The sequence below is a fragment of the Gavia stellata genome, chromosome 3 (assembly GCF_030936135.1).
Source record: "Gavia stellata isolate bGavSte3 chromosome 3, bGavSte3.hap2, whole genome shotgun sequence".
Classification (NCBI taxonomy): domain Eukaryota; kingdom Metazoa; phylum Chordata; class Aves; order Gaviiformes; family Gaviidae; genus Gavia; species Gavia stellata.
In genome coordinates this window covers 82122408-82141443 of record NC_082596.1, presented here as the reverse complement: position 1 = coordinate 82141443, position 19036 = coordinate 82122408, and the positions used below count along the sequence as shown (strand labels likewise).

General features: G+C 40.8%; 1 protein-coding gene across 1 annotated transcript in view; it reads left to right on the top strand.

The window, feature by feature from the left end:
• The window catches only part of ANKH (ANKH inorganic pyrophosphate transport regulator), a 107055-nt gene extending 97095 nt beyond the window's left edge, over nt 1-9960 (top strand). The window contains exons 9-12 of the mRNA XM_059815217.1: nt 4507-4636; nt 5787-5910; nt 6501-6600; nt 8855-9960. Of these exons, the coding sequence (XP_059671200.1) occupies nt 4507-4636; nt 5787-5910; nt 6501-6600; nt 8855-8971 (471 nt within the window). The 3' untranslated portion in view covers nt 8972-9960. The remainder of the gene's footprint in view (nt 1-4506; nt 4637-5786; nt 5911-6500; nt 6601-8854) is intronic.
• Nucleotides 9961-19036: the final 9076 nt, after the last annotated feature.

Below are 19036 nucleotides of genomic sequence, written 5' to 3'. Positions count from 1 at the left end.
CCCTAACTGCCAGCAGCTCAGCCAGGGAAGGGCACCTCTTACTCTGCACTTGCCCTGCTCTTTGTGCCCTTTCTTTACGCAGCCCCCAGTGACCTTTAGCAGGGTACTAATCTAGCTGGAGCTTTCTTCTGATCTAGTACAGCTATACTGATTTTCTTATGCTGCTGTAAGTTATTGACATATTTAATAAAGTCTTTTAAATTTTACTACTGTAGATCAGTTAAAGACATGTTACCCAACAGTACAAACCTTCAGATCAGTTCAAATGATTGAAACACTTTCAGAAATACTTAGGCTACTGTTGTTTATACAGAGATAACACCACCATAATAAATACTGCTGTCTTTACTCAGGCCTGCATGTTCTCTGTACTGTTCCACTCTCCTGTTTATATCTTCATTTTTTCCCCTGTGTTTTTAAAATGCTCATCACTTGTCAGTTGAAGTTCTGTTTAAATGATTAAAGGCTTTAACAAAACTATCCTTTAATACCGTGCTGTGCTCGTACCATAACAGAAAAATCAAGTCAATTTTGTTGCTAGAATTCCACAAGCAAAATCCTTACTCCCAAAGCATTAAAATGCTTCAGCCTCAGCAGAGTTGCTGAGTACAGCATTCATTACTGTATATAGCCATCGCAGCCAACTGCAGTTGCAACCTGAAGCTGCAATGCCATTATGCATGTGTGTTGCTAGCCTGTGCTGAAGCATTTACTGTTTCATCTTCACCTCTTGATTAGATTAAATGAAGGTATAACTGTAAACCTACCCAAGCCTATTTATTCTATTTTTAACCTTGCAGACACATGCAGAAAGACATAAGGGGGAGGAGGAAACAGTGTTTAACTAAAAGAAAGATAGGAGACATACTAAGACATACTATAGGTAAATCTGTTTCCTAAAATCTTTCCTGATCTGAGCCCCAGGAAATTACCATGGCTTACTCCAGGAGATCCCATCTCTAACTGTGTGTGCCATGCTCTCTGTTTTCACTGGACTGCTTGCATCATTTCATCTGTTACCATCTTCTCCAGTCTCCTTTCTCATCAGTCTTCACCCTTTACCAAGGTGATCACAGACATCGTACAGACCACTCAGCATCACAAAAATCTAAGACTTCATCCTATTTTCAATATACATCATCTGTAATAAAATCAGTAAACAAAATACCTTCCCTCCTTTGCATGTTTAGTGTTACTGTTTTCCCGAAGTAGAGCCTGTTTTTTTCCACTACATTTTGAATTTGTCTTTGAAATAATATGGAAACTTCCTAAGTTGCAAGTGCTCTGGAAGTTAAATTGCAGAGGGCATGCATGATGCAAAGCATTAATTTCTTTTCCTGAGCTTTGTCCCCTGCAGGCAATGAGAATATCATTTGCTCATAAGATAACAGAGAGGAATCTCTTTGCAAAATGAAACTAGTTGTCAATATTACAACCAAAAGATGGAAACATGCTAAGACAGAAATAGAAGGTCCTTCTGCTGCCATGCCTCACCTCCTCAAACTACATATTCTTGAACTTAGCAGTCACTACTGTGTTTACCCCCCAGCTGCTATATAAAAAGTGCTCTTTGAAGCCATTTATCAGCACTGACTCTCTGCTGATCAGGGGGGCGGGGAGTGGGGAAGACTGCAGTTTGCAACATCTGGGGAGGAATGACAGCATACCACCTGGGTATAAGTCATTACCTCTGATTTGCAAACTGACCTTCCTCCCATAGGGGCTGGATGGAGATTGAGTCTGTTCCTATTAAGGCTAGAAACAAATTTTAACCTCAAGGAGAACAGGATTGAGAACAATGCTTTTGCTGTATTTGCTTGCCTGTCTAAGCATGTTAGAATATTCTTTCAAATGGCTGTTGAGGAAGAAAAGTCAGCTCTGTTTGCCTTTTGCTAGCAGTGGGCAGACTCTGCTGTTAGCATAGATATATGGAATCTTGCAGCAGCAGTAACTAGACTGCTTAGTAGGATGCTAATGGCATTGTGCAGTACAAGCAGCGTAAAAGTCTTTGTTTTCATTAAAACAGCAAATTATAATTGAAGAGTGGACATCTTTGCATCTTATTTTATTTATTGGACTTTGAAGAAAGATTTGACAAAATATTCCCTATATGATTGCTTTACAGGTCATTTGCAGTAAGAGTACAAATCACTGCAGTCTGTCTAATGGTGTCTGCAACAATAAAAGAATTTGCTCTTGTCACTGTACAGTTCCTTTTTAATAACTGGATTCTCAACCACACAACCTTCCCTGCTCTAGATTGTCCCCTCTGCTTCAGTTGTACCCTGTACAAGTAGTTTGGCAGGGAGGGAGAAGTGCTGGCTAAAGCAGAAAAAAATCCATGCTCAGTTCATTTGTCTTCTGCTCTTACCTTCCTCCACTTACTGTTCTCCATATAGGTGATGGAGATACACTGCAAGACAGCTTCAAATTAGTCAAATAAAACATTCAATTGTGAAAAATAAATAGTGGCTCCTACCCTAAGAAGTGGAGAAGAAAACTGAAGATGAGCCTTTTTGCAGAAAGGTGAAATGTTTTGTTCACCGCACAGGCTGTCAGAACGCGAGACCTCCCACAGGCCACTTGGTTATGGACCCCGGGAAACTTCTGTGGTCTGGATACTTGTAGGCTAAACAGAAAGGACAATCCCAGGCACACAACCAAAGAATGAGAGTGAAATCCCAGCTGTCTTGGATGTGGTAGAACTTCAAAGACTAGCTTTAAGAGCCATCTGAACATGTAGGGATGTGACAACTGGATAAGAAGAGAAGAGCTAGATACTATGATGCTATCTTGTAGGCTAAATTACAAGAGAGTGGTTATAGAGTCTTACAGAGCCATCAGATTGTACAGCCAGTGCGCATAACTTACCTGGTACACTGGTTTGTAACCTGACAGAAGAGTGCCAGAGCATTTAAGATCCCAAGTTTTGCCCTGTTCAGTCAGGTTGCTTCCTTAACATCTGCTTTACTGTGAGAACAGGAAGAAATCACTTTTAAAATCACAAACCCAAGTTAAATAACGAAGTAGTTATACTTGAAAGGATGTCTGGTACCCCTTCTTACAGGAAAAGTCCTGTAAGGGCTGTCAGCACCATTCTTCAGTGAGTGCCTTGAACTGAAGGTGGACCTGCCAGCTGCCAAGAGCCCCCTCAGCCCAGACTGAAGCCCTGCCTCAGGACTGACCAAAAAATTAAACAGCATGTACTACTGCTGTACCACTTCTTGCAGGTTCTTTTATGGAAGTTTTCCTTTCTTGTATGGACTAAACAGCACCTTCTTTAACAAGACTTGGTGGATTTGTGGCCTGAGGGCACCATGTCTGCAGGACTGCGCTGAACACCTTTGCCTTGGTATCAGGCATATTACATACTAACAGTACTAATATCAGCAGTGCGTTCAAACCTCTAATCTTAGATTTAGGTCAGATCTCTGCGTCTTGGAATACTTCAAATCTTTAGTTATTAAAACATTTGATAATCTGTAGGAATACGGATGTCTTAACCAGAACAAGTACTGTAAAAATCAAGTTTCTTACTGTTTTTGTAACAATTAGACCATTCAAGTACAAGGATTTGCAGGCACCATAAAAATTCTTTCTATATGCATCAATCTTGGTATGTGAGGAACATGAAGAGTAGGAATTGCTGCTGAAGTTAATTTGCTTCTTTTACTTGTGCACTCTGTGTATTTGCATGCCAGCTGAGTATAAATATACTATGTGTACACTAGAGTCTTACTGCATTTAAATATTTTAAAACGTCTTTAAATTGTTGCAAAACAGTGCTTCGAATACGTTTCTTAAAGGAAATTAATTCTGGCTGTGTTTATAAACTTTGCTTGTGATTGTTTCTTCTCCAATATTTTTGATTGATTGATTTGAGAGAAATGAGAATCTGTTTTCTACTCTTTATTGAGAACAACAAAATTGGTTGTGACTTTCGTAGCATTCAGCATCCTCAACTGAAGTCGAAGGCAAGAACTGTTGGTGGTTGGGGTGGCTCTCTGAAGACCCTTTTAAAACCTTCCCTCCAATTTCTTCTTGATTGCAGTCAGACTGAACCGTAACATTTGAATTGTTACAATGCAAGCCCAGCAAACAAATCTTCTGTTAGGTTTGCATGCACGTGGAGGGGGTGGGTTATGACTGCTTCATAAACTGTTGAGTCAGGACTATTGCTTAACACGTAAGTTCTGTTATTTTCTTTCATCAGTCTATGTGCAGAGAGGCAGAAACATAGGGGAATGGTTAAATAAAGTGATTAAAGTTAATCATAAAATATGCCTGCCTTAGTGATGATTAAAACCTTAATCGTTGCATGCTACAGATCCCTGAACACTGTAGAAAAGCAAACATATTTTTATTACTTTGTATCCATCTTCTTTCTTCATTTAATACCAAAAATACCCATCAGTAGAGTAAACAAATGTTTTAGACCAGGAGGGCCTATCTTTTGTTGTGCTTCCCTTCTGAAATACAAACATTTCTTAATTTTGTTCTTCCTAGCTCTGTTTTGTGATGTTTTGGACGCCAAATGTGTCAGAGAAGATTTTAGTTGACATAATTGGAGTAGACTTCGCTTTTGCAGAGCTGTGTGTTGTTCCTTTGCGCATCTTCTCCTTCTTTCCGGTTCCAGGTAAAAACCAAGAAAATAAAATCTCTGTAACCTCAAAACCAAACCAACTTTGAGGTGTGGTCATAGAGTCTGGTGTGGTTGTACATACAAGCATGGCTAAATGCATGCCTAGCATAAGTAACACATTTTTTATTGAAGTTGGTGTAGACCAAGACTATTTACATTGGTAGTCAAGATACAAATGTTGCAGTAAGAGCAGTCTGTCATTAGGCAGATTTCTGACTGTCAAAAGCCTGAATTCTGTCTATTGTAGCTGACCAAGAACACAGACATGAACAGCAGTAGCAGTGCATGCATGCCAAGACTGAAATTAACTGTTCTGGAGGTGTTCAAGGAACGTGTGGACGTGGCATTGTGGGACATGGTTTAATGGGCATGGTGGTGTTGGCTGATGGTTGGACTTGATGATCTTACAGGTCTTTTCCAAACGTAGTGATTCTGTGATTCTGTGAATAGCATCTAGGACCAGCTCCACAGTAACATCACCTCCATTAGTCTCCCCTTCTGCTGCCAGACTCTGTGGCACTTTCAGATATCATCACAGCATAAACAATACAGAATAAAAGTTAATGCCACTATTCAAGAGAGAGGCAAGCTTGCCAGCGGTAATCAAAATGTTTCCCCTCAAAAAATTTCTAACTTCTGTAATCAAATGCTGCATCATGTAGTGTTTTCTGCTTATATGACCAGACAGTTTTGTAATAAAGGTAAACTCCAAATATAAGAATAGGTACATGTAGATATCTTTTTTGTGACTAGCTGTTACACCATGTACCACACAGGAGCTAGAGGGAAAATTTTCCTTGGTATGATTTCTATTTAGGGAAGGGATATTCTTTTAATGAAGAAAACAGAATGGACCATCTAATAATTTGGATGTAAGAGAATGGCTCTCAGGAAGGCTTGCTGTATATAACTGGTGCTTTGTTCTTTCAAAAATCAGTATATTAAAGCAATTTGGACACAAGATCTACTTCATTTCTAGTAGGGCTTCCCAGTGTGCCAAGTGTCCAGAAACAAGTTTCACCATTGTTATTTCTGAACGGTACTCTTTGCATGAAAAAGCTTCATATGAGATAACTGATACTTTTTTTTACTACTCTCGCCTCCCTTTCTTCCCATCCCCTCCCCTTCCCCTGTTTATGAACAGTGACGGTCAGAGCGCACTTAACTGGTTGGCTGATGACTCTGAAGAAGACATTTGTGTTGGCACCCAGCTCAGTGCTGCGGATTATCGTCCTCATCACCAGTCTCATTGTGCTGCCTTACTTGGGGTAAATCATTCTCCTCTCCACAGAGCTGATGGGTTTGCTTTCCTCTTCATTCCTGTTTCCTGTCACTTAATAGCTGAATTCGGGTAGTGCAGAACATTTTCCCCAAATACTAACCACAATATAAAGCCTAAATAGTGTCAATATCTGGAAAGGAAAGATTTACAAATTCATAGGTGTGACTTTGCTCTAGGCAGGCATGACAGTGATGTCCCTTTTGAAAAAATAGGCAAATGTCAGAGGCAAACATGTATCCTACGGGGAATTTATTTCCATTCTATTAAATGCACTGTTAAGAAAACTAATGGAAGAATATCTTGTTTATAAGTTAAATAAGCTGTTCCACAGCGCTCTGTACAAGACTTTAAATTCTTAGTCCATAATTTGGTTCAGAATGTGTTTCTTTTAAACAGTGAAGCCATAAAAAACAAAAAAAAGTGCCTTAAAATACCAGTCATTCTTTTTGGCAGTGTATTATGTCTTTGAAGGAAATATTTCTAACAACAGATTGATTCTATATGCCAGTGGAAATATAATTATGAATCATGCATTCTCACACAACCATGACTACTTTCTTTTTATGCCACCCACAGAGTTCATGGCGCCACTCTTGGAGTAGGATCCCTTCTAGCTGGTTTTGTAGGAGAATCCACCATGGTTGCAATAGCAGCCTGTTACGTCTATCGGAAACAGGTAAGAATTAAGGGCTGCGGGATCTGGTGAAAGCAGTTGATGAATATAGTGGATTTTAGTTCAGATTACGGTACACTTTTGAAATGTAACTCCCCAGCATCCCCACTTACTGAATTTGTTTTGCTTCCCCATGCGGTCTCAAGAGTGTGCGACCTGGGAATTCTTTGGGTTGAAATAAAACCAAAAGGTGCCCTCCAGCTGCTAGTGGGCATTCAGGCCATGGGGCCAGGCCATGGGGCATGGTGGTCTGAAGTAAACCTCTTTCTCCTCAAAACATGTCTATCATGGATATCATGTCCTTACCTCCACCTGTTTTGCACTGTAGATCTGCTACTATGGTACAACATAGCTTTTTTATGTAGACATAGGAACTACTCATCCAAGCTTTGTATATGTATATGTATATGTATATGTATATGTATATGTATACACGTATACACGTATACTTTTTTTCTTTATAAAACCAGCTCTGTTGAAAATGGACAAAAAGTACAGTTGCTTTTTTTTCCCCCACCTAAAGAAGTGGCTTAAAACAAGATACACTCCTGCAGCAGTAGAGTATAAGAGCTTACAAATACTTAAACAGGCGAGCATTTCTCATAGGCATACTTTTGCACATTTCACACACTACAGTCCTGTATGTACGGACTAGTAGTGGTACATGGATTTCAAAGGCTATTGCACTAAACGAGGTCAAACACAGGATAAATATTGGCTAGGTGACTGGGTACATCGCAGTACCTGCATGTTAAGCCTTTCCAATTATGTGTTCAAGGCACTGTGTAGGCACCAGGCCCAAATCCAAGCAGAAATGGCATGGTGTGTACATCATTCTGTGGTGCAGAAGGACTCTGTGGAAGGCAGCAGAAAATATAATCTATGCATTTACTTTTTTTTTAATTAGACTTCTTACTAAAGGCCAAGTGAAGGTGCCCACCACTTCTATTTTTAGCAAAAAAATAGGGAAGATTCAATATCTAAAAGCCTTATGCTGGAACAAACTAAAACCAGTTTTGATATGTATTAACAGCGCAGGCCATAGCAGTAGATCAAAGTGTATAAGGTTCATAAGAAAACAGAAGACCTTGATCTCCTTCATGATTAGTCTGTCATGGTTTTTTTGAGCACCGAAGAGTAAAACCTATAGACACTGAAACAGCTCTTCTTGGCCTGTGGTTTCACAACATATATGTTTGGACTAACCTCCGCGTTGCTTGTTTGTTACAGGAGTAGCCATAGAGCATTTCTGGCCATGGACATGGTGCTTAATTTTTTGCAGTGATGAGTGCAGGTAGTAGTAGTAATAACTGTGCCAACCTAATTTATTCCCTTACCAGAATTAGTATGTAGCTGACAGCATCGTCTCAACAGCCAATGTGACAGTGGCAGAGCCAACCAGTAGCTGTATACAGCAACCTGTTTTCACCTACAGTGGTAATAAGTGGGTGGCGTTTGAGAGCTGCAAATCAAGTGTTGTGTAGACACCCCTAAAACTTTGAAACTCTTGTATGCCCAACTCAGCTGAATCAATAATACCTGTGGGGGATTTCTTGTCAGCTGTACAAGTGTTTTCTGTAAAACTAGTCAGCCTGCTGAGAAACGGATAATAAGGAACAGATGCTTCAACTTGTTTTGTAGTGGGCTGAATGCTTCTTAGCTTTACTAATCCAGGACATCCTGGATGAATCATAGGACTCTTGAATGCCCTCCTGCTCCTGCTAGCCAAAAATACTCTGATGTTACTTGGCCTTGATGGGTTGGGGGCTCACAGTGGATCAGCAATATCAGGAAAAGCCAGAATGCTCACATCTTGTAAAATTCCTGAAGTTTGACATTTGAGAAATTAGGTTGCCACCTCTGTCTCCCTCCCTAGAGCAGCTTATCTTCTCTCATATTCTGTTTGCTTCTCCTTTTTTTTTTTAATAAAAAGTCTGTGATGTAAAAGATTCCAGATGCTCTCTTCCCTCCAGTTGTCCTGACGCCTGTTTGGATGTTGCTCAGCATAAGAAATGCCTCTATTATTGCATTTATGTTAGAAAGGAGAAAGCTGAGCCCCGGGAAGGTTATGGAAACCTTCTAAGTTAAGACAACTTCTTAGTGACAAGTCATGAATATGACAGAAATATTCTAGCTCTTATTAACATACTAAAAAAAAATAATTATTTGCACCTTGCTTCTCCCGGTGCCCAAAGTTTGTAGGACTGTGTTCATGCACAACTTACTGATAGGTTTCCAAATGCTTGTTTCAATCTAGAAAAAGAAGCGGAATGAGCATGAAGCAGCTACAGAAGGTGAAGACTCTGCAATGACCGACATGCCTCACACAGAGGAAATGACAGACATCGTAGAAATGAGAGAAGAGAATGAATAATAAATGGGATGCAATTGTTCTCTGCAGGGACGATTGGAGTGACACTTCAGCATCTTGTCTCTCATACTTTTTTGTTTGTTCATTTTTATTTTTGTAATAAAGAGGCCTTGATTTAAAAGGTTTCAGATAAATTCTCTAGCATACTGAGTATGCTCTCACTGATGAGGGACCTAAAAAGAGGTCTTTGCTTTTTTTTTTTCCCAATTGAATTTGTTTTCTCACTCCATGCAAACATAAAAGATACAATTGCATCACTGTAGAGTCTTCCTTACTTATGCATCCACCTTCTCTGGACAATCTGCATTTGTCAACCAAAGCCCTGCTTTCTGTGCATATGTGTGTGTGCGCGTGCATGCGCTTGCACGCTCGCACACGCACGTGCGCCACTGGCTCAATGCTACTGCCATAATCCTACTCCCTCCCCTCTTTCCTTTTCCTTCCTTTTCTTTATGAGAAATGTTAAGGAAAAGAAGTTTGGAATACAGAGCTTTATTCTACTTGCTTGAAAATTACTTTGCTACATAAACTAATATACTATGCTGAACTATATCTTTTTGTTTGGCCCCATCACTAGAGCTTATACTGCACAGGGTACAAAACAGGGAGGAACATGTAAGTCTCCACGTACAAAGTGGAGAAAAACAGGTTCCTCTCTCCTGTTAAAAGTGTGTGGATGTGTATACACACACACAGGTACATAAACAGAGACATACATATATATATTTATATATATATGCATACAATAAATGAAATACACACGGGACAAGAACTCTATTTAGCTTTCATTCCATCAGAAAGATAGTAATCTTTTGAGAAATGTAAACATTTAATTCAGAATTTTCTTGAATCGTTAAGCCCCACCTTGCGTATAATTTTCTTTAGGAAAAAACCCAAACATGCACTTTCCTCTTGTGAAGAGGGTGATGGCAACTGATAGACTTTGACTGTATTTGAATAAAAAAAATAAATATTGACAAGCTTTACCAAAGTTCTTGTCCAATGATTTAACTTCAATTTTTAAGGGTTGATTTGCTCTATATACTTATTTCTGGTGCCTATATAGTAAAAAAAAAAAAAAAAGAGATAACGTATGCAGGATACCACGGTATGTTGCATTACTACACATAGCTCCATGAAATTTTTTATATAGAGATGTACACATACTCACACACACGTGTGTGTATGTGTATATATACTTAAATATACACACACACACATATATGTATGTTTTGCTGTAATGTATTTACCTATGCAGTAGATCAAAATCCGTACGGTGAAGCTCAAGTACTGATGGTCCTCCAAGTCGTTAATTAGGGACCTTGATCATATGTTAGCTCTCGAGGCAAGAGTTGCATGGAAGCGGGGAGCTGGTCACACCAGTCAGCAAGTGCTGTGCTTTGAGAATGTGGCAGGCGCTGTGGGGTTGTGGTAAAAGTGGGCCTTAAATAACAGAGCGTGAGGTCGGGTGGGCGACTTGTATCGGGTGGAAATGAAGCCTATATAAGAGGTGACCGAACCAGAGAGGGTTTGGGTGCCACCAATGATGGCTGCAGCAGCAGGTTGTGTTTCCTTGCTCTTCTGTGTTTGGCTGTGTGGCAGCGTTCGTTACCGGTTTGTAGAAGCTTGGGTTCTTTCAGATTTAATCATGCCAGAGTCTGGAAACCGTTATCCTCCATGCTATGTCCGTAAGTCAGTTAATTTAAACCTTATTTAGTAAAAGTATATTTTTCTAAGTTGTGGAAATGAGTATTTAATTGTGGACAAATTCCATTTCTAGATTTATTTGCCAGGTAGTCCCAGCACTCAGAGAACTGATCAAATCTAAACATTACTTTAAATGTTATATCAATATATGTGTATGTAGATATACACGTGTATAAATATATATATTGTATACTATGTACATTTATTTTAAGCTACAATACATTTCCTATTTTTCCAAGTTCAGCTAAAAATGCCTCTAAAAAACTACAGAGTTGGCTAGTATCCAGTTATGGCCATCATGAAAGGCGTTGTATCAATGAACTTTACATTTTATTGTAAACATTTGTACCAATTTGTTACATGTACAAATGCAATAAGAAAAAATGTACAAATTATTGTGTTGAATGACAGATTTGCAAAATCAGTTCATGGTTAATGAGCAGTGGTGCTAGGAGGGTAAGACTAAATCCAGCAACCACACATTTTCTGTGTCATCACAAAGTTGTTCTTGTTTCTGACAGTAGTTTAAAAAAAAAGATTTAAAAAAAAAACCCTCAGACAAACTAACTTTGTGCAGTATGTAGGCTGTACACATTCATGAATACAGGCTTTCAAACAGTCATATGTATATAACATATATAGACTGTTACAGATCACAGTGGCCATTTCAGGTCTTCTCTATTCATGTGGTTTTGGTTTCTCCAGTACCTTTGTATCCAAGTCCACAAGATGCAGATTTTTCAGGAACTGTAAAGATAAAGCAAGAAAATATTTTTGTGTAATATTTCTTTTGGTACATGACTAATTCAAATGGCAGTATTTCTGAAGAACTTTGAGCATTACCGATGTAGGTTTCAAGGTAATAATTGCACCAAAAAGTAAAAATTTGAAAGCAAATTAAGTGAAACACTGAAGCTTTTGCTTTAGATAGAAGATGAACAAGTATCAAAAACTGAATTATTGGTCATACAGAACTAAACTAATGGAATTGTAAAAGGTAAATTTTCAGTTGTGTGGGTACTACTTAATATTCCTTTACTTTGCAAGATACCGAATGAGCGCAGGAGTGGTGGGATTTGGGCAAGAACTCAAGCAGTGACATAAAGACGCATGCATTGCATCTCTTTCCACTTCCTGCGGGTCGCGTAGTTCTTTACATTGCTCTGCTGGATTAACAAAATGCGCTGACGTTTTGCAATGAGCGAGTCCAAACCAGCCCCTCGTGCTGGCCCAAGTACTTGCTGTGTGGGCAGGCAGGGTGCTCAGCAGGAAGGCGCGTGGCCGAGGAACGGTCTGTCCCCGGCAGCCTCTGGGTCTGCTTCTGGGTAACGTCAGGAGCTTCAGCGACCATCTGAAACCTCACTGCTCCAGCTCACGGTCGGTGGCAAATTCAGCTGGGCTGGTGAAGCAGCTGGTCTGATGGGTTGCAGGCAGCGAGCGGGCAGCCGTCCTCCTCGGCTGAAGCCCCAGTCAGTGTTACTGGTTCCAGTGTCTCTGTCAGGCAGATGCTGGTGCACGTCCTGTCCTGCACCTCTTCCTTCCCAAAAGGACTTCCCTGAGTTCTAGTAAAATGGCTTAGCTGTCTCTTTTGTGTTATTGCTTATGAAACTGCTGTCTGTCTCTCTGATAAATATTTTCCAAGAGGAACCTGTTAGGTTTCTGCTTCAGAGAGGCAGAGTGCAGTCATCTCGGTGAATTCATGTGGAGGTTTGGCCTTTCCAGACTTTCTTGAAAATTACTGAATTATACAATTGAAATTACAATAAAAAGAGGAACAAAGTTGATTTGCGTCCTACACCTTACCTTTCAGAATATGGGAGAAGACCTCACACAGCGGGAAATAAGAGCAGAACACCAATAAGCTGCGGATTAATGTTCCTTGGCTTTTAATACGTACACAACAATTGTCTTAACTTGACTTGAGTTTTCCTTTTGCAGACTTAACAGGAAACGTTGGGTTTTTTTTCCCTCGCTGCCCTAAGCAGCCCTCTCACGCTTACCAAGCAGTGGACTTGATGGAAAAGGCTCTGCGTTTCCCAGCCAGTGCTTGAGGCCATTCGGGCACAGCAGCGGGTTCCCAGGCGTGGGGCAGCCCTGCTCCCCGTCCCCCTCGCACAACCGTTCCAGGCAGGAGCGCTCCGTTGCCTGCTTGTTAGATAGAGCCACCCTGAGTGAGAGGATTGGGTGAGTAACAGAGAAGTCTTTTGTTTTCTACTCATTTTGCTGCTAAATATTTCCTTTGAGCGGGAGAGATTTATATCTGGCTCTTGCTCGGTGTTTTGCCGAATCTGCAGCCAGAGAAGGAGCAGCCCGAGACGGAGGGCGAGCTGATGAATGCAGCCGATTCAGGGCAGGCCACGATGCATGAACAGAAACCTTTTGAAGGCAAGAGCGCCTTCTTTTCTGGGATGGCGTCTCGCACTCAAAAAGAAGGGAGAAAGGATGCTTTCAGGTCCCGGTGCTCAGAGTTGCTGGGCGTAGTTTTGCATTGCACTGCAAAGTGGCAATGGGGACGGGGCCTCCTGCAGCTCCAGCATCCCGGCCCCACCGCCGGCATCCTCGGCAAAATGCAGGACAGTGCAGGGTACGGCGAGGAAGCAGTATCGGCTCCGTCTCTCACTGAGATTTTGTGGTTGTGGCATGATCAGCACAGGTTTGCGTGCAGCTGGGTGTTATCTGAGCGTAGTTGCAGTAGCCATTAGTGTATTGGAAAGCCATGTATATGTATATGCATATGGGTGTGTGTAGGAGAGTGTTGCACAGACATTTTTATTTTGGCCTGTATATAGTTCATTGGAACAAGGATTCAAGCCTAAACGTGACCTTAATGTGGGACTAATACTAAGCTATTTTAAAAAAAAATGCAATTTAAAGCTACATAAAAGAGTAAATGAAACACCCTTTCAGCAGACCTTATACCAGAAAGCTAAAGCATGATTTAGATCAGTAAGCTGGAATAGGGAATAAAGGGAAAATGTTGAAAAGCTTATGGGTATTGCATATCCATCCTAAAGACAACAGCATGGCATGGAGATGAGTGAATCAGAGGGCAGAAAACACCAGAGCTATGGCTGCCATTTCCCTTTCAGCTGCCCTGGAGAGGGACTGAAGGGTGGGGAGCAATGGGTCCATAAGACACCACTTCTAGGTATTTTGGTTTCTGAGTGGAGGAGCCATCTAAGAGAGGAGTATGAAACATCTTAGAAGAGTATTCAAGCAAAAGTAAACCGGCATGCAGGTTTTACAACGTGGAGAGGAGGCACTACATAGCTTGCTGAGTAACTGGCAGGACTGCATTGGGGAAATGTCACATAAACATTATTTAAACAAAAGACAAAATTATCACAATTTTGGTATCAAATTGGCATTTCCCAAATACTAGCTTAACCATAAAATGTTCATGTTTGCTTTTTTACTAGAATTCAAGTGCAGAACGCGGTACTTTTTTAAGGGAGCAAGCTCCTGCAGTGGCGGGGGGGGCTGTGGTGCAGAGCAGGCTGTGGAGGCTCGTGGCAAAGAAAGAGCTCTAAATTTATTCTGCACCCTGCAATACACTGTATTCAGTTGCAGCCTGACAGCATCATGAAACGAGGCAGAATTGTCAGCTTAGCAGCAAACTTGGTCCAAGCGTGGTCGCTACCTGCAGCAGCACTGCAGAGCGTCGGGAGGGAGCGGGGCGCCGGGGGGGCCCTGGCTCTCCGCTCGGGTCTGGACAGCTCGCCTAGATTTGCTTTGGAGAGCCAAGTTCAATTGTCGGTCCGTAGATGCACTCCTCAGCAAAACTGTCGCCAGACTTCTCAGTAATTGGCACCTTCTGAACAAAAAGGCCAAAGACAAAATACGGGGGCAGAGAGACCAAGCTTTAAGCTCGGCTTGGAGCGCGTACTCACGCAGAACGGCATTTTGGCTGCAGCTTGTGCAAGTTAATTGTACGATTAGAGAGTGAGCTTCAGTCTCGGCATTTCATAATCAAGATATCCACTCTATTTCAGTAAAACAAAAGAATTGTGGTATATTTTCAGGTGCTCTTTTGTCTTTTTAACCCTGAAGGGAAAGTTTTCCAAAGCCTTGTCACTGCTCAAATAATTTTTTTAGTTTTACCTCATCATTATTTTTTGTCATTCCTAGTTCAGCATCTTCAGATGTTTCCTTATTTTCTTCTGAAGGCTCCTGCTAGGCTTATTTTGTCTGTTGGCATTTTGAGAAGGAAAATGTAATCATCACACTGACTGAATGTCAAGTAATGCCATGATTAAAAAGTAGCTTACAACAAAACTTTTCTTTGATGGACTGTTTTTTACTTTTCATTTGCTAAGCTGAAAAAGAGAGTCAAGAATTAGAAAGGATTAGGGGGTATCTTTATTTAAAATCAAGAATTAAAAGAATTAATTCAAGTTCATTACTTAGCTTCAGCCACTTTTTGACTTTCTGATGATCCGTAAGACCACAACTCAAAATTTTCCAGCAAAGTTAGCACTGCATGCCCAGAGCAGCACAGAATAGTTTGAGGCACTGGGAAACACATATATTTCACAACTAAATGTATAACCTAATGAGTTGGAGAGCCTGATGAACAGGAACAATACATTAAGTTTAAAATTCAGCTGGACATGAGCAGCCTGATCCAATGTCTAAGGTGGCCCTGCTTTGAGTCAGGGGGGCTAGATAACATGACTGCCTGCCGTCTCCTTCTGACCTAAATTGTTCTCTGATTCAATCAGGAACCTAGAGAGATCCTTTTGTCTTAAGGGACTTGAGACTGCTTGCCTTTTTTAGGCTTTCAGTTCAGGGTTGAGAGACAGTGCCTACTAGGGCTCTACAGTGTAGATACCGGAGCAAGAATCTGAGCTGCACAGATTCTTTTGCTGATGACAAAACTTTCATATTGCAGAACCAGCTGTAAAGTACCCTGCCACCCTCTGGGAGCCCACAAGGAGGGCAAAACAAAAATAAGCTATTGTATCTGCAGATGAAGTATTTGAGTATGGTACTGCACGTTTTCAATTAACTCTCTAAGCAAAAACACCTGAAATCAGCAAGCAATCGCATCTATTACCCGCTTCCTCCCATCTCGCTTCATGTGCATCATTCATCATTTAAAAAAAAAAAACCCTACCCTTTCTGGTAACTCCCCTTTGTAATCAAGGTAATGCAAAGTAAATACTTGCATTTACATAATAAAGCAGCTTGGCCTATCTACAAATGACAGCATATAAATCCACTCTTAGGAAAGGATGTATTTTTAAATTGGAACAACAGCTTTATCCACAATTCAGCAAAAACACAACAGAAAAGCAAAGCAAAAATTGCAGAACTGAAAAAAATAATTTTAATTGCATTATTTTTTAATGAGAATACTGCCTGGGTGCACAATAAAGTGTATGTACACATACAGAAAACAGCAGAGCCTGGAACTAACATGCTTTGCTCAACTTTGTCGTTCGCTCTCCAAAGCAGTACTAACAAATGTGGATGACATACCCTTACTTATTACCATCAACAAGCTTTTTAAAATAAATCTCATCACTCTTTAAATAACGTAGTTCAAAGTGCATTTCACTCACTTTAGGTTTAATAAAAATCTACCTGCAATATCTTGTATATTTTAAAAAAGCAAACGCACAAGATGATGCGAAATTCAACCTGTGTTTTTAAACCGGGCAGAAACCCCCACCACCATCATAAAGGCAATCAAGCTTAGGTCAGGTCAGGTTTTGATTTTTGAGAACATTGCTCTCACTGCTCCGTTATTTTAGACCAGCTTTTGGTGTTGCTGCCTCCGCCTTTGTTTCTTGAAGCCAGGAGCCTATGGAGGGCTTGTGGTAAGAGACACAAGCACGGCTGGAGGACCCCAGAGCTCATCTGCTAAGAGGGAGGATGGCTTGAGGCAGGAAGCACAGAGCTCCTTTAGACGGACGCAGTTTGATGGTTTGTCAGTCAACCGCTGGGTGTGAGCTGGTGGCAGTGATCGTCCCCAGAGGTGGCTGTTCGGAGGAGGAGAAAGAAATAGACATTGCTTGTTGCTGGTGGACTTGAACTTGGGAGTTTCAGAGCCCCTTGTGCTGCTTGTATTATTTGTTCTGTGACGCTGGCAGAGCATGTTACTACCACAAGCCACAGAAATCCAAACTGGAGCCCAAGGACTCGACTCTGCGGGGTGGATTGGCCGAAATGTGTTTAATGGTGCTCAGGCAGCACAGCCTAGCCGCATTCCCAAGCTTTGAGAAAGCCTTGCTTCATCTGTATCAGACAGAAAGCTTCTGGGCATGCCTGAGGAGCACACATGAGCAAGTGAGCGTGGAGGAGGGAGTGTGTGTGTATGTGGAGAGAGAGGGAGAGATGGCCACAAATGAATGAATTGAATTGTCTTTTGCAAGCACCCTGCACTGCGTTACCCTGCGAGGACCATACTGGTGGGCAGAGAGAACCGTGACCCCTTCATTTATCATCTTTAGTGAAAGGTTCACTGACCTTTAAAAGTTATCAAGCAGTGTTACTAGATACTAGTTACTAGATAAACCCAAACTTTTTAGTGCTAGGAGTACAAAAGATAGCAAACTTTGCCCCACCTTTTGCAACAGAGAAAGAAGCAAGCTTACACATCCTGCTCTCTCCATCTGCGTACTTGAGCAGGACCAGCCACAAGCTCAGTCTAGAAAGAAACTACAAAGGTTGAGCAAAACCTAAAGAGCAGAGCAGAAGACGAGGACTATTTTGTCTTCACAGCAGGAAATCATCATGGAGGAGAACGAAATTGTGTAGGGGTAACCCCCAGAAAGTCTCTCAAAGGATATGCAGTTTCTGAAAAGAAGTTCAAGATAGCTTTAACCACATTGTGCAAGGTCAGACTGTACCATTTGTAGAGTAATACTACAAGGATAGCAGGTTCTCCAATCTCAGAGAGGTGCTATAAGGATAAAATTCACTAATGCTGGTGAAAGATGCTTGGATACTACAGGGAACAGTGCCACAGAAATGCCTATAAATACTGAATTCGTATTTGCATGTTCTAATTGTGCCTTTGGGTTCTCTAAAATTGACTTGTTTTTAGTTTCATGGAAATAACTTTAAAATTGGGTGCAGGGAGTAGTGTCTGGAAGCAGCATCCTAAAATAGGGCAGCACAAAGTCTGAAGACTCTTGCTCAGGAAAGGGATGGGGGCGATGCTTGGGGGGCCCTGTCTTTTCCCCACCCAACCCTCTGACCACGGAGTATTCTGCAGGACAATGTCTTGCTTTGTTCTCAGCAGACTTGCAACACTGAAAGAGGCAAGAGCAGTAGCCGGCCACCCTTTAGGGAATGCTGCGTTTGCATTGGGATTAAGGTCAAGTCTCTAAAACCCTTTCTGTAGAGAAAAAGCCCCATTTTTTCAGTTCATTTCTGTAATTTGAAGGTATATCTGAGAACTAGGCAAATGCATATTTCACCTGAGAGGTATCACTTGTTTTTCATTTCTTTCAGAATATCTTTCAGTATCAGATTCAGATTCTTTCTTTCAGGATAAAGCTGACTTTATGCAAAGCAGTGTGCCTAATAGCCATCCTTGACTACTTAAACAAGTCAATTTTGCAAGGACTGTAGGTGTCAAGCCAGAGCACCGTTTGGGACTACAGTACAGGGATCCTAGATTTTAAATGAAATGTTACCTCATGCATCATCTTCTGTCATACTTGTAGAATTCCAGTTGATTTCTCTCAAAATAAACATTGCTCTCTGTAATTTGTACATGTGATAAAGCTACCAGTTTGGTTTTTTAGTGACCATTTTGCTTTAAACATGTGGGTTTTCTTTAAATTCTAAAAAACCCAATAAAGGTAAAAACTTTGTACATTTTTAAATGACTGCTAAGGTCAAAAGTATAAAAGTACATGTTGCATTAAAATTGAGTGCTGTTTATGTATTTAACAGAGATGTATGTTTTTGCATTGTTAAAAAGATGGTCTATGCTTTCTTTGGGGGGGATCTGTGCTCCAATATTGTCCAATAGCTTTCATATTCTAATTACTTTAAGTAAAGTTCTAACAGTTTGCATATGATTCATGATTCTGATTACTTCTGTTTTATTAATTTTGATAATCTGACATGGCCTAAAGTGTTCTTCTCATTTGGAACAAGCAAAATATACCTCCTGGTGAGAAATTAATCCAACACGCAAATTGGTTTTGAATTACGAGCCTGATGCTGCCAACTGCAAGGTCTTAACTTGAAGTTAATGAAATCCAAGGGTATCCGTAAAACGATGCAAGACAAACTCTTTATTTCTACAAAGCCTCCAACTGTTGTTGATATGGAAATACTATGGTCAGAATACTTTATCCATACCAAATCTAAAAATTTTATCATTCCTGTTAAATAGACACT